The sequence below is a fragment of the Pseudophryne corroboree genome, chromosome 1 (assembly GCF_028390025.1).
Source record: "Pseudophryne corroboree isolate aPseCor3 chromosome 1, aPseCor3.hap2, whole genome shotgun sequence".
Lineage (NCBI taxonomy): Eukaryota > Metazoa > Chordata > Amphibia > Anura > Myobatrachidae > Pseudophryne > Pseudophryne corroboree.
The window spans coordinates 561,160,193-561,186,224 of record NC_086444.1 but is presented as its reverse complement, the minus strand read 5'-3'; the positions used below and the strand labels follow the sequence as shown (position 1 = coordinate 561,186,224).

At 47.9% G+C, this 26,032-nt stretch overlaps 1 protein-coding gene across 2 annotated transcripts in view; it reads left to right on the top strand.

The window, feature by feature from the left end:
- NIPSNAP3A (nipsnap homolog 3A) overlaps nt 1–26,032 on the top strand; it is a 126,681-nt gene that overhangs the window by 59,448 nt on the left and 41,201 nt on the right. The window contains exon 5 of one of the 2 annotated variants that reach the window (XM_063920416.1): nt 11,722–11,808. The exons of the other annotated variant lie outside the window; for it this stretch is intronic. Within the exon in view, the coding sequence (XP_063776486.1) occupies nt 11,722–11,808 (87 nt within the window). The remainder of the gene's footprint in view (nt 1–11,721; nt 11,809–26,032) is intronic. 2 annotated transcript variants of the gene reach the window in all.

Here is a 26,032-nt window from a genome sequence, read left to right as displayed (position 1 = left end):
GGGATGTTTTACACATTACTGACAAGGTACCTGAACAGGTCGAGGAGGCTTTCTTTACAGACAACAAGAAAGTCCCCCTTACCTTTCCTGCGTCTAGGGAATTAAACGCAATATTTGAAAATCCTTGGAAAACCCAGAGAAAAAAATCCAGATCCCAAAGAGAGTTCTGGTTGCTTTTACTTTCCCTGAAGAGAATAGGAAAAAGTGGGAAAACCCTCCTATAGTAGACGCTTCTGTTTCTAGATTGTCTAAAAAGGTGGTTATACCTGTCCCTGGGTCTACCGCTTTGAAAAAAACCAGCAGACCGCAAGATTGAGACTACGCTCAAATCCATATACACTGCTTCAGGTCTGGCGTTTAGGCCCACTATTGCTTGTGCATGGATTTCTAAAGCCATAGTAAAGTGGTCAGGCACGTTACTAGAGGATTTAGATACTATGGGGTAAATTTACTAAGCTCCCGATTTTGACCGAGATGCCGTTTTTTCATCAAAGTGTCATCTCGGTAATTTACTAAGCAATAATCACGGCAGTGATGAGGGCATTCGTAATTTTTTGCAAGTCCAAGAAAAAAATTACGAATTAATACACCATCGGTCAAAACGCGGCTGTTTAAGTATGAATCTCGGTCATTTACTAAGAAGTGCAAAGCAAAAAAAAACTTAACACTGCCGTGAAAAATTACAACTCGTAAAAAAGTGCTAAAAAAAAACAGACCTTTTTTTTTTATTCGTGATTGGATAGGCATGCACGGATCCATGAGATCCGTGCATGTATATCAGTGGGAAGGGGTGGGAAAGTGCTTATTTTTTCAAAAAAAATTGCGTGGGGTCCCCCCTCCTAAGCATAACCAGCCTCGGGCTCTTTGAGCCGATCCTGGTTGCAGAAATATGGTGAAAAAATTGACAGGGGTTCCCCCATATTTAAGCAACCAGCATCGGGCTCTGCGCCTGGTCCTGGTTCCAAAAATACGGGGGACAAAAAGAGTAGGGGTCCCCCGTATTTTTAAAACCAGCACCGGGCTCCACTAGCTGGACAGATAATGCCACAGCCGGGGGTCACTTTTATATAGTGCCCTGCGGCCGTGGCATCAAAAATCCAACTAGTCACCCCTGGCCGGGGTACCCTGGGGGAGTGGGGACCCCTTCAATCAAGGGGTCGTCCCCCCCCCAGCCACCCAAGGGCCAGGGGTGAAGCCCGAGGCTGTCCCCCCCCCCCCCCCATCCAATGGGCTGCGGATGGGGGGGCTGATAGCCTTTGTTGTAAAAGAAAAGATATTGTTTTTAGTAGCAGTACTACAAGTCCCAGCAAGCCTCCCCCGCATGCTGGTACTTGGAGAACCACAAGTACCAGCATGCGGCGGAAAAACGGGCCCGCTGGTACCTGTAGTACTATTACTAAAAAAATACCCAAAAAAACACAAGACACACACACCGTGAAAGTATAATTTTATTACATACATACACACATACATACATACTTACCTTATGTTCCCACGCAGGTCGGTCCTCTTCTCCAGTAGAATCCAAGGGGTACCTGTTGAAGAAATTATACTCACGAGATCCAGGGGTCCAGGGTCCTCGGGGAATCCAGGTGTAATCCACGTACTTGAAAAAAATAACAAAACGGACACCCGAGCCACGCACTAAAAGGGGATCCATGTTTGCACATGGATCCCCTTTTCCCGACTGCCAGAAACCCAATCTGACTGATGTCTAAGTGGGTTTCTTCAGCCAATCAGGGAGTGCCACGTTCTAGCACTCTCCTGATCGGCTGTGTGCTCCTGTACTGAGTGACAGGCGGCACACGGCAGTGTTACAATGTAGCGCCTATGCGCTCCATTGTAACCAATGCTGGGAACTTTCTGCTCAGCGGTGACGTCACTTTAGGTCAACCGCAGGGCAGAAAGTTCCCAGCATTGGTTACAATGGAGCGCATAGGCGCTACATTGTAACACTGCCGTGTGCCGCCTGTCACTCAGTACAGGAGCACACAGCCGATCAGGAGAGTGCTAGAACGTGGCACTCCCTGATTGGCTGAAGAAACCCACTTAGACATCAGTCAGATTGGGTTTCTGGCAGTCGGGAAAAGGGGATCCATGTGCAAACATGGGTCCCCTTTTAGTGCGTGGCTCGGGTGTCCGTTTTGTTATTTTTTTCAAGTACGTGGATTACACCTGGATTCCCCGAGGACCCTGGACCCCTGGATCTCGTGAGTATAATTTCTTCAACAGGTACCCCTTGGATTCTACTGGAGAAGAGGACCGACCTGCGTGGGAACATAAGGTAAGTATGTATGTATGTGTGTATGTATGTAATAAAATTATACTTTCACGGTGTGTGTGTCTTGTGTTTTTTTTGGGTATTTTTTTAGTAGTAGTACTACAGGTACCAGCGGGCCCGTTTTTCCGCCGCATGCTGGTACTTGTGGTTCTCCAAGTACCAGCATGCGGGGGAGGCTTGCTGGGACTTGTAGTACTGCTACTAAAAACAATATCTTTTCTTTTACAACAAAGGCTATCAGCCCCCCCATCCGCAGCCCATTGGATGGGGGGGGACAGCCTCGGGCTTCACCCCTGGCCCTTGGGTGGCTGGGGGGGGGACCCCTTGATTGAAGGGGTCCCCACTCCCCCAGGGTACCCCGGCCAGGGGTGACTAGTTGGATTTTTGATGCCACGGCCGCAGGGCACTATATAAAAGTGACCCCCGGCTGTGGCATTATCTGTCCAGCTAGTGGAGCCCGGTGCTGGTTTTAAAAATACGGGGGACCCCTACTCTTTTTGTCCCCCGTATTTTTGGAACCAGGACCAGGCGCAGAGCCCGATGCTGGTTGCTTAAATATGGGGGAACCCCTGTCATTTTTTTCCCCATATTTCGGCAACCAGGATCGGCTCAAAGAGCCCGAGGCTGGTTATGCTTAGGAGGGGGGACCCCACGCAATTTTTTTTTAAATATTTGACAGTGTTTAATTTAAAAAAAACAAAAAAAATGAACCCCAGCACGGATCACACAGATCCGGCCGAGATTCATTGTAAAAAAGTCGGCAGTGTTTTGCTAATCACTGCCGTAAAAATAGAAAAAAAACCACGAATGACATCGACATCGGAACAAAAGAAAAACCCGAATACGACAGCTTAGTAAATTAGTCGTAATCAATTCAAAAAGTTGCAGTTTTACACTTTCGATGTCATTCGTGATTGAACTTTGACCTGAAACGGGAAAATACGAATCTTAGTAAATTTACCCCTATGTATAGAAGTGACATTGAAATGTTTTTATGTCACATACAGGATTCTGCGGGTTTCATGGTGGAGGCCATGAAGGACCTTGGTATTCTGACTGCAAGGACGTCTTCCATGGCGGTCTCGGCACGCAGGGGACTCGGGGTGCGCCAGTGGTCTGCGGATGCGGAATCCAACAAGAGTGTGGAGAACCTACCCCTTCACAGGTCAAGCTCTATTTGTCACAAATCGGCGTGGACTTCCCTGCAGACGGGTCACTTACCTTACTTGTCATCGAGGGCCACAGTTTTCCAGCATGAAGTCTACACTTGTGACCAACCGTGCCCGTTCCCTGGCAGCACTGTCAGCCATGCTTTCTAGAGGATACGGGGCCTCACTGCATTCCAGCACAGAGACCTGGGTACTGCCATATTAGTCCCAGTCAGTTGACCGTAAATCAGCCAATCCATACCCAGCCAGGACAAGGCTCCATCACCTGATTCACTCCAGCCAGTCACAGCCAACCCAGTGGTATAAATTCCCAGCACTGGCTATGCAAAATCGCCAGTGCACTGTCTAGCCTAGTCTCATCTAGGTGAAGAGTTCCTGAGCTCCTGCTATTCAAAAAGCCTGCATTTCCTCTATGGTGCAGTTTTTTCTCACTAAGCCGCATTCATCTGACACCTGTTCCTGAGTCTGTGTCTGATCCTTCCTGGGCTGCACAGATGATTCCAGCCTGCTAATTAACTTCCTGATTCTCCTTCTGACCAAACATTGGTAACATCCGATCCTACTCCAGTTTCCAGTCCGGTTCCTACCATCATACAAGAGTTCACTCCATTCCTGGAGCAGTAATAACCCAGTCCAAGCCTGGCAAATCTACTGAACACTCTTCTGCAATACCAATCGGATTCCAGCACAAGGGGAGTTTCTAATACCATCCTGATTACAGTAGTAACCTAGTTACAAGCCTGGTTAATCTACTGTCTCCTCTCATCATCCTGCATTTCAACTGCATCAACTCTGGGGCGAGATCTCAGCAGCCTATACAGACTTCAACCTGACTCCGGATTCACAAATACCAGATTCTTGAAACTATTTAGGGAAGCTTTGGATGCGTGGATCTCCATGGCAACAGCGGGTAAGTCAATCTGTATTCCGTCAACCACTCCGACGCCAAAGAAATCCTTCTCTGCGTCTACAATGCAGTCCTTTCGGACCACAAAGGTTAGGAAGTCCTAGTCCCCTTCCATCTTCTTCAGAGGTGGTCGGGGAAAATCCAGAAAACCTGTATCGGCAGGTTCCCAGGAACAGAAACTGGGTTCTGTTTCCTCAAAATCCTCAGTATGACGGTGCAGGTGGGAACACGTCTAAGACATTTCAGTCAGGTCTGGGTGTCCTCAGGCCTGGACCTCTGGGTACAAGATATCGTAACTCAGGGGTACAGACTAGAGTTTCAAGAGCTCCCACCTCACAGATTTTTCAAATCGGGCTTACCAGCTTTGCTGACAGAAAGGGCTATCTTACAAGACGCCATTCAAAAATTGGAAAAGGCAAATGTCATTATTCCAGTTCCATCTCACCTGGAAAACAAGGGTTACTACTCAAACCTTTTTGTGGTGCCAAAGCCAGATGGTTCGGTCAGACCAATATTGAACCTCAATTTGTTAAATCCATATTTGAGGAAATTCAAGTCTAAGATGGAATCTCTGAGAGCGGGTCTGGAGGATGCATACCTTCACATTCCTATTTGGCCGCCACACCAGGCTTATCTCAGGTTTGCGCTGTTGGACTGTCACTATCAATTCCAGGCACTGCCATTCGGCCTATCATCGGCACCGAGGGTAATGGCAGAGATGATGCTTCTGCTCCGCAAGCAGGGTATGAACATAATTCCATATCTGGACGATCTGCTGATAAAAGCATTGTCCAGGGAGAAGTTGTTGCAGTCCATTGCTCTCACGACTCGACTGCTCCGGGCTCATGGTTGGATCCTGAATCTTCCAAAGTCTCATTTGGAGCCGACGAGAAGACTGTCCTTCCTGGGGATGATTCTCGACATGGAAGTGCAGAGAGTGTTTCTACCGGTGGAAAAAGCATTGGTGATTCAATCAATGGTCCGGGATGTCCTGAAGCCAGCCCGAGTATCGGTTCATCATAGTATTCGCCTTCAGGGGAAGATGGTTGCCTCCTACGAGGCTCTACAGTATGGAAGATTTCATGCACGGACTTTCCAGCTGGATCTCCTGGACAAATGGTCAGGATCTCATCTTCACATGCACCAGAGGATACGTCAATTGCCGAAAGCCAGAATCTCGCTCCTCTGGTGGCAGCAGACTTCTCACCTACTGGAGGGCCACCGGTTTGGGATTCAGAATTGGATCCTTCTGACCACGGATGCAAGTCTCAGAGGTTGGGGAGCAGTCACTCAAGGGAAAAACTTCCAAGGAATGTGGTGAAGTCTGGAATCCATCCTTCCAATAAACATTCTGGAACTAAGAGCCATGTACAATGGTCTTCTACAGGCGGCACATCTTCTAAAAGATAAAGCCATTCACGTTCAGTCGGACAATGTAACGACAGTGGCCTACATAAACCGACAAGGCGGAACGAAGTGCAGAGCTGCAATGTCAGAGGTAACAAGAATCATCCTCTGGGTGGAAAAACACGCGGTGGCGCTATCAGCAATCTTCACTCCGGGAGTGGACAACTGGGAAGCGGACTTCCTCAGCAGACACGATCTACATCCAGGAGAGTGAGGCCTCCACCAAGAGGTGTTCGCAGAGGTGACAAGTCTTTGGGGCATACCTCAAATAGACATGATGACCTCACGCCTCAACAAGAAGCTTCGGAGGTATTGTTCCAGGTCGAGGGACCCACAGTCAGTGGCGGTGGACGCCCTGGTAACTCCGTGGGTGTTCAAGTCAGTGTATGCGTTTCCTCCACTTCCACTCATCCCAAGGATTCTCAGAATAATCAAAAGAACAAGAGTTCAGGCGATCCTCATTGCTCCGGACTGGCCAAGAAGGTCTTGATATGCGGATCTTCTGGAGTTACTGCGGAAGATCCGAGGCCTCTTCCTCTTCGAGAGGACCTTCTACAACAGGGGCCGTTCACTTATCAAGACTTACCATGTCTACGTTTGACGGCATGTAGGTTGAACGACAGATCTTAGCTCGGAAAGGCATTCCAAAAAAAGTTATTCCTACCATGATACAGGCTAGGAAAGGAGTAACGTCTAAATATTACCATCGCATTTGGAAAAATTATGTGTCTTGGTGTGAATCCAAGAAGTTTCCTACGGGGGAGTTTCAACTTGGGCGGTTTCTCCTCTTCCTGCAAGCAAATGTGGATGTGGGCCTACGTTTGGGCTCCATAAAAGTCCAGATTTTGACCTTATCCATTGGCTTCCCTCCCTGAGGTTCAGACTTTCTTGAAAGGGGCGCTGCATATCCAGCCTCCCTTTGTGCCTCCTACGGCACCTTGGGATCTTAACGTGGTGGTGCAGTTCCTGCAATCGGATTGGTTTGAGCCTTTACAGGTGGTTGAGGTCAAGTTTCTCACTTGGAAGGCGGTCACACTGTTGGCATTAGCTTCTGCTAGGTGTGTGTCTGAATTGGGAGCATTGTCCTGCAAGAGCCCCTACTTGATTTTCCATGAAGATAGAGCTGAGCTCAGGACGCATCAGCAATTTCTTCCAAAGGTTGTGTCGGCTTTTCATATCAACCAACCTATTGTGGTGCCAGTGGCTACTGACGCTACTGACTACTCAATTACTTCAAAGTCCTTGGATGTTGTGAGGGCTTTGAGGATTTATGTGAAGAGGACTTCACATTACAGAAAGTTGGACTCTTTGTCCTTTATGATCCCAACAAGATTGGGTGTCTTGCTTCTAAGCAAACGATTTCTCGCTGTATCAGGTTCACTATCCAGCATGCTTATTCTATGGCAGGCTTGCCATGTCCAAAATCTGTTAAGGCCCACTCTACTCGTAAAGTGGGTTCTTCCTGGGCAGCTGCCCAGGGTGTCTTTGCCGAGCAGCGACTTGGTCAGGGTCGAACACGTTTGCTAAGTTCTACAAGTTCGATACTTTAGCCTCTGAGGACCTAAAGTTTGGGCAATCTGTTCTGCAGGAGCCTCCGCGCTCTCCCTCCCGTACTGGGTACATCCCCATGGTACTAATGTGGACCCCAGCATCCTGTAGGAGGTAAGAGAAAATAGGATTATAATTACCTACCGGTAAATCCTTTTCTCGTAGTCCGTAGAGGATGCTGGGCGCCCGCCCAGCGCTTTGTTTTCCTGCAGTTGTTACTTGGTTCAGTACTGCCTTGTTACTTGGTTGAGTACTGCTTTGTTACTTGGTTGAGTACTGCTTTGTTACTTGGTTGAGTACTGCTTTGTTACTTGGTTGAGTACTGCTTTGTTACTTGGTTAAGTACTGCTTTGTTACTTGGTTAAGTACTGCTTTGTTACTTGGTTAAGTACTGCTTTGTTACTTGGTTAAGTACTGCTTTGTTACTTGGTTAAGTACTGCTATGTTACTTGGTTAAGTACTGTTGTTCTGCCGTTGCTGAATTGTTTCAAGCTGGTTAGCTTTATTTGCCTTGTATGTATGAGCTGGTGTAAATCTCACCACTATCTGTGTATTTCCTTCTCTCGAAGTATGTCTGTCTCCTCGGGCACAGTTTCTAGACTGAGTCTGGTAGGAGGGGCATAGAGGGAGGAGCCAGCCCACACTATTAAACTCTTAAAGTGCCCATGGCTCCTAGTGGACCCGTCTATACCCCATGATACTAATGTGGATCCCAGCATCCTCTACGGGCTACAAGAAAAGGATTTACCGGTAGGTAATTAAAATCCTATTTTTTTGGATGTGACCTATCCCATTTAATACTAAACTAACATCTTTCTAAAGCATTAAATTAGAACTTTTAGTTCCTGTGTCATTCCACATAAAATCACCCCCCCCCCCCCCAAAAAAAAAATGAAATGTCCACCACCTATCTCAGATTTTTCTAATCGTGGCTTCTTTATCCAGTTTATTTGAAGTATCACAGGTGTTTATTAAGGATTCACCATGAAATTAGGACCCCTAAGTTAACTCATCCTCCCGAATCCAATCCAAACCAAATTACTTTATCTGCTTTACGTCTCGAGTTACGGTAAAACGCGTGTTTTTTGAAAATACTTAAAAACGCTAGGTTCAATTAACATTAGATATCCCAATTTTTGTTATGTGCTTAACAAAGGTATACATTATTACCACACAAAAAATCAGCATGGTACTCTGTTTCATAGTGGGAAAAAAATAATCATGAAGTTGAAATTACTGTTGTACCGCATACATAATTAACACAAGAAATCATGAACAAAGGTATACATTATTACCACACAAAAAATCAGCATGGTACTCTGTTTCATAGTGGAAAAAAAAATAATCATGAAGTTGAAATTACTGTTGTACCGCATACATAATTAACACAAGAAATCATGAAATGTAAAAACGTAAACATAACTTGAGTCCCTAACTTATTTAATGTCACAGAATACATGGTAAAACAATCAAGAAAACGTAAAGAAACCCATAGCATACTGGCAGAACCTGAAAAATATAGAGTGAAGGCCCTTCCTGTACAAATTGTTCATCAGGTACAGCAGTTTTACGAAGATGAACATTCTCGGATGTGCCCTGGAAAGAAAGTCTGTTTCTGTAAAAGTTCCAAGAGGAAAAGGAATTCACGAACAGAAAAGGATACTCCTAGTAAACTTGAAAGAGCTTTATCTTGCTTTAAAATACCGTTTTCCAGACATTCAAGTTGGATTGTCTAGGTTTTGTTCCTTATGACCTATGTGGTGTATTAGTGTTGCTGCAAGAGGTATGCATTCTGTGTGTGTTTGTGAAACTCGCCAAAATATAAAAAAATATTGGTTACTTCTCTACCAGTAAAGATGGACTACAAAGACCTAACTGAAATCCTTGTTTGTACTTCAGTCTCAAAAACTTGTATGCTTCATCGATGTGATAAATGCCCACGTCTGGAAGCACTTCAGAAAATAGTTGAAAAAAACGTTTTCATGATAGTGACATGGATGATGACACAATGGTTTATAAGCAGTGGGTCCACACTGACCAAAGTAAATAGGTTACAATCATTAATACTGCGGAACAATTCCGTACAGAAAATTATTAATGTGTGTGTCAGGATGCAATTCAAGGATTCCACTGGGACACTTCACAAGCAACACTTCACCCATTTGCTGTATATAGACAGAGCCACGCTCATCTATGCTGCGATGCATGTGCACGGCATACGCATCTCGGCATAGTGTGAATGCACTGTGCTGCGACTGATCACAGCCGGCGTTCACTCCATAGGCTTCCATTGGCGTGCATTTGCGGGCACACTTGCCGCGAGGCAACGATTAGTGTGTCTACGTTTTTTTTAGGCAAGATGATTGTGTGACACTTTAAACTGTGTGAGTCTGTGTATTATAAGTTATACCCGTTACCATGTAACTGTGCATGCCTTCATTACAGTAGTTATGAAACACTTAGTGGAACTATAACTAAAATTGGAGTATGTTCCCCAATCTGTAAGCAGTGGAAACTCATCACATCCTGACACCTTTTGGACCTGTATAGCTGGGCTGAAAAGATACATGGCCTAAAGTTTTTCTACGTGTCACAAAATGAAATACAAGACTGCAAAACCAAGCCGCATAGCCGTCTATAAACAGCAAAGACTGTGATAGGAACACTGCTCATCACCAATTTCGGCCTATTAGTTATGATGACATCAGACGACATGAAGACGGCAGGAACCACAGTTTGGGTGGTATCCAATTACAGTTGAAAATACATCTTGCAAATTTTCCCGATGTTTCACCCATATTTTTTTTTAACAGGCTATCCAGTTTGGTCGCTTGTAAAAATAAAAAATGCATTATCTCCCCAAAAAACACAGGTTCAGTGAAACCTGTGTGTTTTTGGTGGAAACAGCATTATTTCTGTGGATTTGGTTTCGCTTGCCTGAGGCAGGTGACAAAAAAACCCCTGATAAGCTGGCGCGCACTGCGGCTTTACAGGGCTAATTGGATATCCCCCGGCTGGACAACTAGCCACGTTAATCTGCTGTGGCAAATTGCATAACCCCTTTAGTATCACTATGACCACAATCACAAAAATGTAGACAAAAGTGATCTGCAACCTGGAACATACATAGCAGCAGTGTACAATAACATCTGGTACATTGGGTGTATCATTCAATGCAATGAGGAGGAACAAGATGTGCTGGTACACTTCATGAAACAAAACCAATCAACAAATGTGTTGTCCTGGCCTTTAGTGTTTTGTTGCTTATATTCACATCCCCTGTGTAATGGAAGTGACCACTAACCAAGGAAGCACTGGAAGGCACTGTCTGCTGACACTTTAAGGAAAATTACAGACCGTTACAACAGGTTCCAAACAAGAGAAAGATAATGTGATTGTTGAATCAACTAAAGTTATTGACTCAAGTTATGTTTACGTTTTTACATTTCATTGTTTATTGTGTTAATTATTTATGTGGTACAACACTAATTGAACATCCAATTCGTGTTTTTTTTCTCCGCTATGAAACCGTACCATGCTGATTTTTTTTAATAATGTATACCTTTTGTAAAGCACACAAAAAAATGGGCTATCTAATGTTGATTGAATCTAGTGTTTTTATGTTTTTTCTAAAAACGTGCGTTTTTGACGTAACTTGAAACGTAAGGAAGATAAAGTGATTTGTTTTGGATTTTTGAATTCAGGCGGGAGAGTTACCTTAGGGGTGCAAATTTTGTGGTGATTCCTTAATAAGCAACCGTCATACTTCAAATAACTGGATAAAGAAGACGCGATTAGTAAATATTTTAATAAATTGAAAAATCAATATTTAATAAACGACTTGTCAAAGTCGTTATATTTGGCAGAAATAGTTTTTTTGACATCCTCTCAACTAAAAAAAAATGTCATAAAAATATGAGATGGGTGGTGGCACGCCTGGTTGAACTGACATAGAATGACCCTCCTCTTACCAAACTACAGAGGTTAGATGTCCATTTCCTTTTGCCACTACATGTAAATGAGGAGAAAAGGAGCTAGCCACAGTCTAGTAGTTTTACTGGAAGGATACCCTTGGCTAACCGTTTCAAAGTAGCCCTTTGTGAATATAATTGTTACTAGCATAAATTAGCCTTTTGTGATTGATCACCAAACTGATGTTATTTAATATGTGCCTTTTTTTTTTTTTTTTTTTTTTTATACTCTTCTTGGGTGACCTTTTAATAGCAGCACTGACTAATGTGGCTTTTGAAATAGGGTCTTTTATATACAGCAGCACCATTTCTGTCCTCACTTTGGCTGGTTGGGCTACACATTTGATCATTTTACTTTTTTTTTTTTTTCTAAATATTTTTATTAAAAGTCTGAAATGTAGTAACCATTAATGCTGGATGTTTGTTGCGTTTGCACAGTTCATGTCCTGTGGTGGAATCAGGATGCGGACAGTCGCGCCTCTGGCAGGCATTTGGCTCATGAAGATGCCAGAGTTGTTGCAGCAGGTAAATGATTAAATATTGAAGTATCGAAATTAATGTTGTTGATTAGTGCTTATTTGGCCAGATCAGATGTGCAGATAGTCAGTAAAAGGACAGTTTTGTGTTACGTTGATCCTTTCTGGGGCTTAGAACACACTTCGAGAAAAAACGTTTTCATATGTAATTTAAATGAGATCTCTTAGCAGAATATGTGTAGTCTATATACACAATTTCTGAAAGCCAGGGAAAAACCATTTCCAAGTGATGATTTCCATCCCCCTGTCACTCACATTCTGCGATAGAACGCCCCCTCCCTTTATAAAAACGTAGCCACTAATCCTTCTAAAACTTAGAGAGGGTAGTATACAGCCCATTTAATGCAACACGGGTGCACATAGATTTACTGAAATCAAACCTTTCTGCATGAAATCATTCAATTATGCAGTGGTGTAGCTAGAACTTCATGGCCGAACAGAAACATTGGGAAGCTCCCCCCCCCCCCTTCCCCTTCATAGCTTCAAGAAGCAGATATCTGGGATGGCTCTGCCCTAGCTACAGGGGAAAGCAGGCTGCTTGCCGTGGGGATGCTGAGAGGAGGCTTGATTTCTTCGCCCTTTTTAGCAGGCTAGCAGAAACCTGTAGGCAGTGTCAGAATATGGTCAACATGGGTCTGGTGTGGAAATGTGTGAAGATCCTATTGTGTGACTAATGATGTGGGAGTGTAGTTTTCTCCATATCTCGCCCCTAATTGCCTCTCAAAAGCTCACACTGCTCACCCTACTGCTCACACTGCCCACCCTACTGCTCACACTGCCCCATCACACCTCACTGCTCACCCCGCAGCTCACTCCCCCTCTTACACCTCACACTGCCCCATCACACCTCAATGCTCACCCCGCAGCTCACTCCCCCTCCTACTGCTCACATTGCCCCATCACACCTCACTGCTCACCCTGCAGCTCACTCCCCCTCCTACACCTCACACTGCCCCATCACACCTCACTCCCCCTCCTACACCTCACACTGCCCCATCACACCTCACTGCTCACCCTGCAGCTCACTCCCCCCCCTCCTACTGCTCACACTGCCCCATCACACCTCACTGCTCACTCCGCAGCTCACTCCCCCTCCTACTGCTCACACTGCCCCATCACACCTCGCTGCTCACTCCCCCTCCTACACCTCACACTGCCCCATCACACCTCACTGCTCACCCTGCAGCTCACTCCCCCTCCTACTGCTCACACTGCCCCATCACATCTCACTGCTCACCGTGCAGTTTATTCCCCCTCCTACACCTCACACTGTCCCACCACTCCTTGCTGCTCAGCCTGCAGCTCACTCCCCCTCCTACTGCTCACACTGCCCCATCACACCTCACTGCTCACCCTGCAGCTCACTCCCCCTCCTACACCTCACACTGCCCCATCACACCTCACTGCTCACCCTGCAGCTCACTCCCCCTCCTACTGCTCACACTGCCCCATCACACCTCACTGCTCACTCTCCCCCCTACTGCTCACACTGCCCCATCACACCTCACTGCTCAAACCACAGCTCACTCCCCCTCCTACTCCTCACACTTTCCCATCACACCTCACTGCTCACCCTGCAGTTCACTCCCCCTCCTACACCTCATACTGGGGGTAATTCTGAGTTGATCGCAGCAGGATTTTTGTTACCAGTTGGGCAAAACCATGTGCACTGCAGGGGAGGCAGATATAACATTTGCAGAGAGAGTTAGATTTGGGTGGGTTATTTTGTTTCTGTGCAGGGTAAATACTGGCTGCTTTATTTCTCTAACGTCCTAGTGGATGCTGGGGATTCCGTAAGGACCATGGGAATAGACGGGCTCCGCAGGAGACTGGGCACTCTAAAGAAAGATTTAGTATTACTGGTGTGCACTGGCTCCTCCCTCTATGCCCCTCCTCCAGTCCCCAGTTAGAATCTGTGCCCGACCAGAGCTGGGTGCTTTTAGTGGGCTCTCCTGAGCTTGCTAAGAAGAAAGTATTTTAGTTAGGTTTTTTATTTTCAGAGAGCTTCTGCTGGCAACAGACTCTCTGCTACGAGGGACTGAGGGGAGAGAAGCAAACCTACTAACTGCGGCTAGGTTGCGCTTCTTAGGCTACTGGACACCATTAGCTCCAGAGGGATCGAACACCGGTACCTAACCTTGATCGTCCGTTCCCGGAGCCGCGCCGCCGTCCCCCACGCAGAGCCTGAAGTACAGAAGCCGGCAGAAGCAAGAAGACATCGAAATCGGCGGCAGAAGACTCCTGTCTTCACTTAAGGTAGCGCACAGCACTGCAGCTGTGCGCCATTGCTCCCACAGTACACCCGCACACTCCGGTCACTGTAGGGTGCAGGGGGGGGGGGGGGGCGCCCTGGGCAGCAATTAGAGTACGTTTGGCAAAATAACACAAATATACAGCCAGGCACTGTATATATGTGCGAGCCCCCGCCATTTTTTACACACAGAAGCGGGACAGAAGCCCGCCGCTGAGGGGGCGGGGCCTTCTTCCTCAGCACACCAGCGCCATTTTCTCTCCACAGCTCCGCTGGAAAGAAGCTCCCCAGGCTCTCCCCTGCAGTATCAAGGTAGAAAAAGGGTGAAAAAGAGAGGGGGGGGCACATAAATTTAGGCGCATTTTATATAAAACAGCAGATACTGGGTAAACACTAAGGTACTGTGTAATCCCTTATATAGCGCTGGGGTGTTTGCTGGCATACTCTCTCTCTGTCTCCCCAAAAGCCTTTGTGGGGTCCTGTCCTCAGTCAGAGCATTCCCTGTGTGTGTGTGTGCGGTGTGTCGGTACGTCAGTGTCGACATGTTTGATGAGGAAGGATACGTGGAGGCAGAACAAGTGCAGATGAATGTGGTGTCGCAGCCGACGGTGCCGACACCTGATTGGATGGATATGTGGAAGGTGTTAAATGATAATGTAAGCTCCTTGCATAAAAGGTTGGATAAAGCTGATGTATTGGGACAGTCAGGGTCTCAACTCATGTCGGATCCCACAGCTCAGAGGCCGCCAGGGTCTCATAAGCGCCCACTGTCCCAGATGGTGGACACAGATGCCGACACGGAGTCTGACTCCAGTGTCGATGACGATGATGCAAAGTTGCAGCCTAAAATGACTAAAGCCATCCGCTACATGATTAAAGCAATGAAGGATGTATTGCACGTATCGGAGGAAAACCCTGTCCCTGACAAGAGGGTTTATATGTATCGGGAGAAAAAGCAAGAAGTGACTTTTCCCCCTTTTCCCCCTTCACATGAATTATGTGAAAAAGCGTGGGATTCCCCTGATAGGAAAGTAGTAATTTCCAAGAGACTACTGATGGCGTATCCTTTCACGCCAACGGATAGGTTACGCTGGGAATCCTCCCCTAGGGTAGACAAGGCGTTGACACGCTTATCTAAGAGGGTGGCTCTGCCGTCTCAGGATACGGCCGCCCTGAAGGATCCTGCGGATAGAAAGCAGGAAGCTATCCTGAAGTCTGTATATACACATTCTGGTACTCTACTGAGGCCAGCAATTGCTTCGGCCTGGATGTGTAGTGCGGTAACAGTATGGACTGATAATCTCTCGGAGGAGATAGATACTCTGGACAGGGACACTGTTCTACTGACCCTGGGGCATATCAAAGACGCTGTCCTATATATGCGGGATGCCCAGAGGGACATTTGCCTGCTGGGCTCTAGAATAAACGCAATGTCCATTTCGGCCAGAAGGGTCTTATGGACTCTGCAATGGACAGGGGATGCCGACTCGAAAAAACACATGGAGGTTTTGCCTTATAAGGGTGAGGAATTATTTGGGGACGGTCTCTCGGACCTCGTATCCACAGCAACAGCTGGGAAGTCAAATTTCTTGCCATATATTCCTTCTCAACCGAAGAAAGCACCGTATTATCAAATGCAGTCCTTTCGTTCACAAAAAAAGCAAGAGAGTCAGAGGTGCATCCTTTCTTGCTAGAGGCAGGGGTAGAGGGAAAAAGCTACACCATACAGCTAGTTCCCAGGAACCAAAGTCCTCCCCGGCTTCCACTAAATCCACCGCATGACGCTGGGGCTCCACAGGCGGAGCCAGGTGCGGTGGGGGCGCGTCTCCGAAATTTCAGCCACCAGTGGGTTCTCTCACGGGTGGATCCTTGGGCTATACAAATTGTGTCTCAGGGATACAAGCTGGAATTCGAGGTGACGCCCCCTCACCGTTTCCTAAAATCGGCATTGCCAGTTTCCCCCATGGAAAGGGAGGTAGTATTGGCGGCCATTCACAAACTATATCTCCAGCAATTGGTGGTAAAGGGTTCCCCTCATTCAACAGGGAAGGGGTTACTATTCCACTATGTTTGTGGTACCGAAACCGGACTGTACGGTCAGGCCCATCTTGAATTTAAAATCCCTGAACATTTATCTGAAGAAATTCAAGTTCAAAATGGAATCGCTCAGAGCGGTCATTGCAAGCCTGGAAGAGGGGGATTTCATGGTGTCGCTGGACATCAAGGATGCTTACTTGCATGTCCCCATTTCTCTATCATCCTAGTGGATGCTGGGGTTCCTGAAAGGACCATGGGGAATAGCGGCTCCGCAGGAGACAGGGCACAAAAAGTAAAGCTTTATGATCAGGTGGTGTGTACTGGCTCCTCCCCCTATGACCCTCCTCCAAGCCTCAGTTAGGTTTTTGTGCCCGTCCGAGAAGGGTGCAATCTAGGTGGCTCTCCTAAAGAGCTGCTTAGAAAAGTTTAGCTTAGGTTTTTTATTTTACAGTGAGTCCTGCTGGCAACAGGATCACTGCAACGAGGGACTTAGGGGAGAAGAAGTGAACTCACCTGCGTGCAGGATGGATTGGCTTCTTTGGCTACTGGACATTAGCTCCAGAGGGACGATCACAGGTACAGCCTGGATGGTCACCGGAGCCTCGCCGCCGGCCCCCTTGCAGATGCTGAAAAGAGAAGAAGGTCCAGAATCGGCGGCAGAAGACTCCTCAGTCTTCTTAAGGTAGCGCACAGCACTGCAGCTGTGCGCCATTGCTCTCAGCACACTTCACACGGCAGTCACTGAGGGCGCTGGGGGGGGGCGCCCTGGGAAGCAATGTAAACCTATTTTTTGGCATAAAATACCTCACATATAGCCTCCGGGGGCTATATGGAGATATTTAACCCCTGCCTGAATCCGTTAAAGAGCGGGAGACGAGCCCGCCAAAAAAGGGGCGGGGCCTATCTCCTCAGCACACAGCGCCATTTTCCTCACACAGCTCCGCTGGTCAGGAAGGCTCCCAGGCTCTCCCCTGCACTGCACTACAGAAACAGGGTAAAACAAGAGAGGGGGGGCAAAATTGTGGCAAAATTATATATATTAAAGCAGCTATATAGGGAGCACTTATTATAAGGCTATCCCTGTCATATATAGCGCTTTTGGTGTGTGCTGGCAAACTCTCCCTCTGTCTCCCCAAAGGGCTAGTGGGGTCCTGTCTTCTTTAAGAGCATTCCCTGTGTGTCTGCTGTGTGTCGGTACGTGTGTGTCGACATGTATGAGGACGATATTGGTGTGGAGGCGGAGCAATTGCCAAATATGGGGATGTCACCCCCTAGGGAGTCGACACTAGAATGGATGGCTTTATTTATGGAATTACGGGATAGTGTCAACACGCTAAAGCAGTCGTTTGACGACATGAGACGGCCGGACAATCAATCAGCACCTGTCCAGGCGCCTCAAACACCGTCAGGGGCTGTAAAACGCCCGTTACTCAGTCGGTCAACACGGACCCAGACACAGGCACTGATTCCAGTGGCGACGGTGACGAATCAACCGTATTTTCCAGTAGGGCCACACGTTATATGATTTTGGCAATGAAGGAGGCGTTACATATTGCTGATACTACAGGTACCACAAAACAGGGTATTATGTGGGGTGTGAAAAAACTACCTATAGTTTTTCCTGAATCAGATGAATTAAATGAGGTGTGTGATGAAGCGTGGGTTGCCCCCGATAAAAAACTGCTAATTTCAAAGAAGTTATTGGCTTTATACCCTTTCCCGCCAGAGGTTAGGGCGCGCTGGGAAACACCTCCTAGGGTGGACAAGGCGCTCACACGCTTATCAAAACAAGTGGCGTTACCCTCTCCTGAGACGGCCGCACTTAAAGATCCAGCAGATAGGAGGATGGAAAAGGGAGGAGTTATTTGGTGTTGGTCTATCGGATTTGGTGGCCACGGCTACAGCCGGGAAATCCACCTTTTTACCTCAAGTCACTCCCCAACAGAAAAAGACACCGACTTTTCAGCCGCAGCCCTTTCGTTCCTTTAAAAACAAGAGAGCAAAGGGATATTCATATCTGCCACGAGGCAGAGGAAAGGGGAAGAGACTGCAACAGGCAGCTCCTTCCCAGGAACAGAAGCCCTCCCCCGCTTCTACAAAAGCCTCAGCATGACGCTGGGGCTTCTCAAGCGGACTCGGGGGCGGTGGGGGGTCGTCTCAAGAATTTCAGCGCGCAGTGGGCTCACTCGCAGGTGGATCCCTGGATCCTGCAGATAATATCTCAGGGTTACAGGTTGGAACTAGAGACGTCTCCACCTCGCCGTTTCCTGAAGTCTGCTTTACCAACGTCCCCCTCCGACAGGGTGACGGTCTTGGAAGCCATTCACAAGCTGTACTCTCAGCAGGTGATAGTCAAGGTACCCCTTTTACAACAAGGAAAGGGGTATTATTCCACTCTATTTGTGGTACCGAAGCCGGATGGCTCGGTAAGACCTATTCTAAATCTGAAATCCTTGAACCTGTACATAAAAAAGTTCAAGTTCAAGATGGAGTCACTCAGAGCGGTGATAGCGAACCTGGAAGAAGGGGACTTTATGGTATCCTTGGACATCAAGGATGCGTATCTCCACGTTCCAATTTACCCCTCACACCAGGGGTACCTCAGGTTCGTCGTACAGAACTGTCACTATCAGTTTCAGACGCTGCCGTTTGGATTGTCCACGGCACCTCGGGTCTTTACCAAGGTAATGGCCGAGATGATGATTCTTCTTCGAAGAAAAGGCGTATTAATTATCCCATACTTGGACGATCTCCTAATAAGGGCAAGGTCCAGAGAACAGCTAGAGATGGGACTAGCACTGTCTCAAGAAGTGCTAAAGCAGCACGGGTGGATTCTGAATATTCCAAAATCCCAGTTAATTCCGACAACACGTCTGCTGTTCTTAGGGATGATTCTGGACACGGTTCAGAAAAAGGTTTTTCTCCCGGAGGAAAAAGCCAAGGAGTTATCCGAACTTGTCAGGAACCTCCTAAAACCAGGAAAGGTGTCTGTACATCAATGCACAAGAGTCCTGGGAAAAATGGTGGCTTCTTACGAAGCAATTCCATTCGGCAGATTCCACGCAAGAGTTTTCCAGAGGGATCTGCTGGACAAATGGTCAGGGTCGCATCTTCAGATGCACCAGCGGATAACCCTGTCTCCAAGGACAAGGGTATCTCTTCTGTGGTGGTTGCAGAGTGCTCATCTATTGGAGGGCCGCAGATTCGGCATACAGGATTGGATCCTGGTGACCACGGACGCCAGCCTGAGAGGCTGGGGAGCAGTCACACAAGGAAGAAACTTCCAGGGCGTGTGGTCGAGCCTGGAAACGTCTCTTCACATAAACATTCTGGAACTAAGAGCAATCTACAATGCTCTAAGCCAGGCAGAACCTCTGCTTCAAGGAAAACCGGTGTTGATCCAGTCGGACAACATCACGGCAGTCGCCCATGTAAACAGACAGGGCGGCACAAGAAGCAGGAGTGCAATGGCAAAAGCTGCAAGGATTCTTCGCTGGGCGGAGAATCATGTGATAGCACTGTCAGCAGTGTTCATCCCGGGAGTGGACAACTGGGAAGCAGACTTCCTCAGCAGACACGACCTTCACCCGGGAGAGTGGGGACTTCATCCAGAAGTTTTCCACATGCTTGTAACCCGTTGGGAAAGACCAATGGTGGACATGATGGCGTCTCGCCTCAACAAAAAACTGGACAGGTATTGCGCCAGGTCAAGAGATCCGCAGGCAATAGCTGTGGACGCGCTGGTAACGCCTTGGGTGTACCAGTCGGTGTATGTGTTCCTCCTCTGCCTCTCATACCAAAAGTATTGAGAATTATACGGCAAAGAGGCGTAAGAACGATACTAGTGGCTCCGGATTGGCCAAGAAGGACTTGGTACCCGGAACTTCAAGAGATGATCACGGAGGATCCGTGGCCTCTACCTCTGAGAAGGGACCTGCTTCAGCAGGGTCCCTGTCTGTTTCAAGACTTACCGCGGCTGCGTTTGACGGCATGGCGGTTGAACGCCGGATCCTAAAGGGAAAAGGCATTCCGGAAGAAGTCATTCCTACCTTGATTAAAGCAAGGAAGGAAGTAACCGCGCAACATTATCACCGCATTTGGCGAAAATATGTTGCGTGGTGCGAGGATCGGAGTGCTCCGACGGAGGAATTTCAACTGGGTCGATTCCTACATTTCCTGCAATCAGGATTGTCTATGGGTCTCAAATTGGGATCTATTAAGGTTCAAATTTCGGCCCTGTCGATTTTCTTCCAGAAAGAATTGGCTTCAGTTCCTGAAGTCCAGACCTTTTGTTAAGGGAGTACTGCATATACAGCCCCCTGTGGTGCCTCCAGTGGCACCGTGGGATCTCAATGTTGTTTTGGACTTTCTCAAATCTCATTGGTTTGAACCACTAAAAAATGTGGATTTGAAATATCTCACATGGAAAGTGACCATGCTACTAGCCCTGGCTTCGGCCAGGAGAGTGTCAGAACTGGCAGCTTTATCTTACAAAAGCCCATATCTGATTTTCCATTCGGACAGGGCAGAACTGCGGACTCGTCCGCATTTTCTCCCTAAGGTGGTGTCAGCATTTCATCTGAACCAGCCTATTGTAGTGCCTGCGGCTACAAGCGACTTGGAGGACTCCAAGTTGTTGGACGTTGTCAGAGCTTTAAAAATATACATTTCAAGGACAGCTGGAGTCAGGAAATCTGACTCACTGTTTATACTATATGCTCCCAACAAGTTGGGCGCTCCTGCGTCTAAGCAGACTATTGCTCGCTGGATTTGTAGTACGATTCAGCTTGCACATTCTGTGGCAGGCCTGCCACAGCCAAAATCGGTAAATGCCCACTCCACAAGGAAGGTGGGTTCTTCTTGGGCGGCTGCCCGAGGGGTCTCGGCATTACAACTCTGCCGAGCGGCTACGTGGTCGGGGGAGAACACGTTTGTAAAATTCTACAAATTTGATACCCTGGCTAAGGAGGACCTGGAGTTCTCTCATTCGGTGCTGCAGAGTCATCCGCACTCTCCCGCCCGTTTGGGAGCTTTGGTATAATCCCCATGGTCCTTTCAGGAACCCCAGCATCCACTAGGACGATAGAGAAAATAAGAATTAACTTACCGATAATTCTATTTCTCGGAGTCCGTAGTGGATGCTGGGCGCCCATCCCAAGTGCGGATTATCTGCAATAATTGTACATAGTTATTGTTACCTAAATCGGGTTATTGTTGTAGGGAGCCATCTTTCAGAGGCTCCTCTGTTATCATACTGTTAACTGGGTTTAGATCACAGGTTGTACGGTGTGATTGGTGTGGCTGGTATGAGTCTTACCCGGGATTCATAAATCCTTCCTTATTGTGTACGCTCGTCCGGGCACAGTATCCTAACTGAGGCTTGGAGGAGGGTCATAGGGGGAGGAGCCAGTACACACCACCTGATCATAAAGCTTTACTTTTTGTGCCCTGTCTCCTGCGGAGCCGCTATTCCCCATGGTCCTTTCAGGAACCCCAGCATCCACTACGGACTCCGAGAAATAGAATTATCGGTAAGTAAATTCTTATTTTATCCGCCTCATCAAGAGTACCTCAGGTTTGTGGTACAGGACTGTCATTACCAATTCCAGACGCTGCCGTTTGGCCTGTCCACGGCACCGAGAATATTTACCAAGGTGATGGCGGAGATGATGGTGCTCCTTCGGAAGCAAGGAGTTACAATTATCCCATACTTGGACGATCTCCTCATAAAGGCGAGGTCCAGGGAGCAGTTACTGATCAGCGTAGCACACTCTCAGGAAGTGTTGCGGCAGCACGGCTGGATTCTGAATATTCCAAAGTCGCAGCTGATCCCTACGACGCGTCTACCCTTCCTGGGCACGATTCTTGATACAGACCAGAGGAAGGTATTTCTCCCGGAGGAGAAGGCTCTGGAGCTCGTGACTTTAGTCAGGGGCCTCCTGAAACCAAAACAGGTGTCGGTGCATCACTGCACGCGAGTCCTGGGAAAGATGGCGTCATACGAAGCTATTCCCTTCGGCAGGTTCCATGCCAGGATCTTTCAGTGGGATCTGTTGGACAAGTGGTCCGGATCGCATCTTCAGATGCATCGGCTGATCACCCTGTCCCCCAGGGCCAGGGTGTCTCTTCTGTGGTGGCTGCAGAGTGCTCACCTCCTCGAGGGCCGCAGGTTCGGCATACAGGACCGGCACAAGAAGCAGGGTGGCGATGGCAGAAGCCACCAGGATTCTTCGGTGGGCGGAGAATCACGTGCAAGCACTGTCAGCAGTGTTCATTCCGGGGGTCGACAACTGGGAAGCAGACCTCCTCAGCAGACACGACCTCCACCCGGGAGAGTGGGGACTTCATCAAGAAGTCTTCACGCTGCTGGCAAATCGATGGGAATTCCCACAGGTGGACATGATGGCGTCACGCCTCAACAAAAAGCTAAACAGGTATTGCGCCATGTCTAGGGACCCTCAGGCGGTAGCTGTGGACGCACTAGTAACACCATGTGTGTTCCAGTCGGTCTGTGTTTCCTCCTCTTCCTCTCATACCAAAGGTGCTGAGAATTGTAAGAAAAAGAAGAGTGAGAACGATTTTTATCACTCCGGATTGGCCAAGAAGGTCTTGGTACCCGGAATTGCAAGAAATGCTCACAGAGGATCCATGGCCTCTGCCTCTCAGACAGGACCTGTTACAACAAGGACCCTGTCTGTTCCAAGACTTACCGCGGCTGCGTTTGACGGCATGACGGTTGAACGCCGGATCCTAGCGGAAAAGGGCATTCCGGATGAAGTTATTCCTACGCTGATATAGGAAAGACGTGACAGCAAAGCATTATCACCGTATATGGCGAAAATATGTTGCTTGGTGTGAGGCCAGGAGGGCCCCTACAGAGGAATTCCAGCTGGGTCGATTCCTGCACTTCCTACAGTCAGGAGTGACTATGGGCCTAAAATTAGGATCCATAAAGGTCCAGATTTCGGCCCTATCTATTTTCTTTCAGAAGGAACTGGCTTCACTGCCTGAGGTTCAGACTTTTGTTAAGGGAGTGCTGCATATTCAGCCCCCTTTTCTCTATCGTCCTAAGTGGATGCTGGGGTTCCTGAAAGGACCATGGGGAATAGCGGCTCCGCAGGAGACAGGGCACAAAAAAGTAAAGCTTTACTAGGTCAGGTGGTGTGCACTGGCTCCTCCCCCTATGACCCTCCTCCAGACTCCAGTTAGATTTTGTGCCCGAACGAGAAGGGTGCAATCTAGGTGGCTCTCCTAAAGAGCTGCTTAGAGAAAGTTTAGTTTAGGTTTTTTTCTTTACAGTGAGTCCTGCTGGCAACAGGATCACTGCAACGTGGGACTTAGGGGGAAAGTAGTAAACTCACCTGCATGCAGAGTGGATTTGCTGCTTGGCTACTGGACACCATTAGCTCCAGAGGGATCGAACACAGGCCCAGCCGTGGAGTCCGGTCCCGGAGCCGCGCCGCCGACCCCCTTGCAGATGCTGAAGCGTGAAGAGGTCCGGAAACCGGCGGCTGAAGACTCCTCAGTCTTCATAAGGTAGCGCACAGCACTGCAGCTGTGCGCCATTTTCCTCTCAGCACACTTCACTGGGCAGTCACTGAGGGTGCAGAGCGCTGGGGGGGGGCGCTCTGAGAGGCAAATATAAACCTTATACAAGGCTAAAAATACCTCACATATAGCCCATAGGGGCTATATGGAGATATTTAACCCCTGCCTGACTGGAAAAATAGCGGGAGAAGAACCCGCCGAAAAAGGGGCGGGGCCTATCTCCTCAGCACACGGCGCCATTTTCTGTCACAGCTCCGCTGGTCAGAACGGCTCCCAGGTCTCTCCCCTGCACTGCACTACAGAAACAGGGTAAAACAGAGAGGGGGGGCACATTAATGGCTATATATATATATATTAAAGCAGCTATAAGGGAGCACTTAATATAAGGATATCCCTTGTATATATAGCGCTTTGTGGTGTGTGCTGGCAGACTCTCCCTCTGTCTCCCCAAAAGGGCTAGTGGGTCCTGTCTTCATTAGAGCATTCCCTGTGAGTTTGCGGTGTGTGTCGGTACGTGGTGTCGACATGTATGAGGACGATATTGGTGTGGAGGCGGAGCAATTGCCAAATATGCAGATGTCACCCCCCAGGGGGTCGACACCAGAATGGATGCCTTTATTTGTGGAATTACGTGATGGTTTATCTTCCCTTAAACAGTCAGTTGAGGACATGAGGCGGCCGGACAATCAATTAATGCCTGTCCAGGCGCCTCAAACACCGTCAGGGGCTGTAAAACGCCCTTTGCCTCAGTCGGTCGACACAGACCCAGACACGGGCACTGATTCCAGTGACGACGGTAGAAATTCAAACGTATTTTCCAGTAGGGCCACACGTTATATGATTTTGGCAATGAAGGAGACGTTACATTTAGCTGATACTACAGATACCGTAAAACAGGGTATTATGTATGGTGTGAAAAAACTACAAACAGTTTTTCCTGAATCAGAAGAATTAAATGACGTGTGTGATGAAGCGTGGGTTGCTCCTGATAAAAAGTTGATAATTTCAAAAAAGTTATTGGCATTATACCCTTTCCCGCCAGAGGTTAGGGCGCGCTGGGAAACACCCCCTAAGGTGGACAAGGCGCTCACACGCTTATCCAAACAAGTGGCGTTACCCTCTCCTGAGACGGCCGCACTTAAGGATCCATCAGATAGAAAGATGGAAGTTATTCAAAAGAATATATACACACATGCAGGTGTTATACTACGACCAGCTATAGCAACTGCCTGGATGTGCAGTGCTGGAGTAGTTTGGTCAGAATCCCTGATTGAAAATATTGATACCCTAGATAGGGACAATGTTTTACTGTCGTTAGAACAAATAAAGGATGCATTTATCTATATGCGTGATGCACAGAGGGATATTTGCACACTGGCATCTCGGGTGAGTGCTATGTCCATTTCAGCCAGAAGAGCCTTATGGACACGACAGTGGACAGGCGATGCGGATTCAAAACGTCACATGGAGGTTTTGCCGTATAAAGGGGAGGAGTTATTTGGAGTTGGTCTATCAGACTTGGTGGCCACGGCTACTGCCGGGAAATCCACTTTTTTACCTCAAGTCACTCCCCAACAGAGAAAGGCACCGACCTTTCAACCGCAGCCTTTTCGCTCCTACAAAAATAAGAGAGCAAAGGGCTTGTCGTACCTGCCACGAGGCAGAGGAAGAGGGAAGAGACACCAACAGGCAGCTCCTTCCCAGGAACAGAAGCCCTCCCCGGCTCCTGCAAAAACCTCAGCATGACGCTGGGGCCTCTCAAGCGGACTCGGGGACAGTGGGGGGCCGTCTCAAAAATTACAGCGCGCAGTGGGCTCACTCGCAGGTAGACCCCTGGATCCTGCAGATAATATCTCAGGGGTACAGGTTGGAATTAGAGACGGATCCTCCTCATCGTTTCCTGAAGTCTGCCTTACCAACCGTCTCTTCCGAAAGGGAGAGGGTGTTGGAAGCCATTCACAAGCTGTACGCTCAGCAGGTGATAGTCAAAGTACCCCTATTACAACAAGGAAAGGGGTATTATTCCACTCTATTTGTGGTACCGAAGCCGGATGGCTCGGTAAGGCCTATTCTAAATCTGAAGTCCTTGAACCTCTACATAAAAAAGTTCAAGTTCAAGATGGAGTCACTCAGAGCAGTGATAGCGAACCTGGAAGAAGGGGACTTTATGGTATCCTTGGACATCAAGGATGCGTATCTACACGTTCCGATTTACCCCGCACACCAGGGGTACCTCAGGTTCATTGTTCAAAACTGTCACTATCAGTTTCAGACGCTGCCGTTCGGATTGTCCACGGCGCCTCGGGTCTTTACCAAGGTAATGGCCGAGATGATGATTCTTCTTCGAAGAAAAGGCGTATTAGTTATCCCATACTTG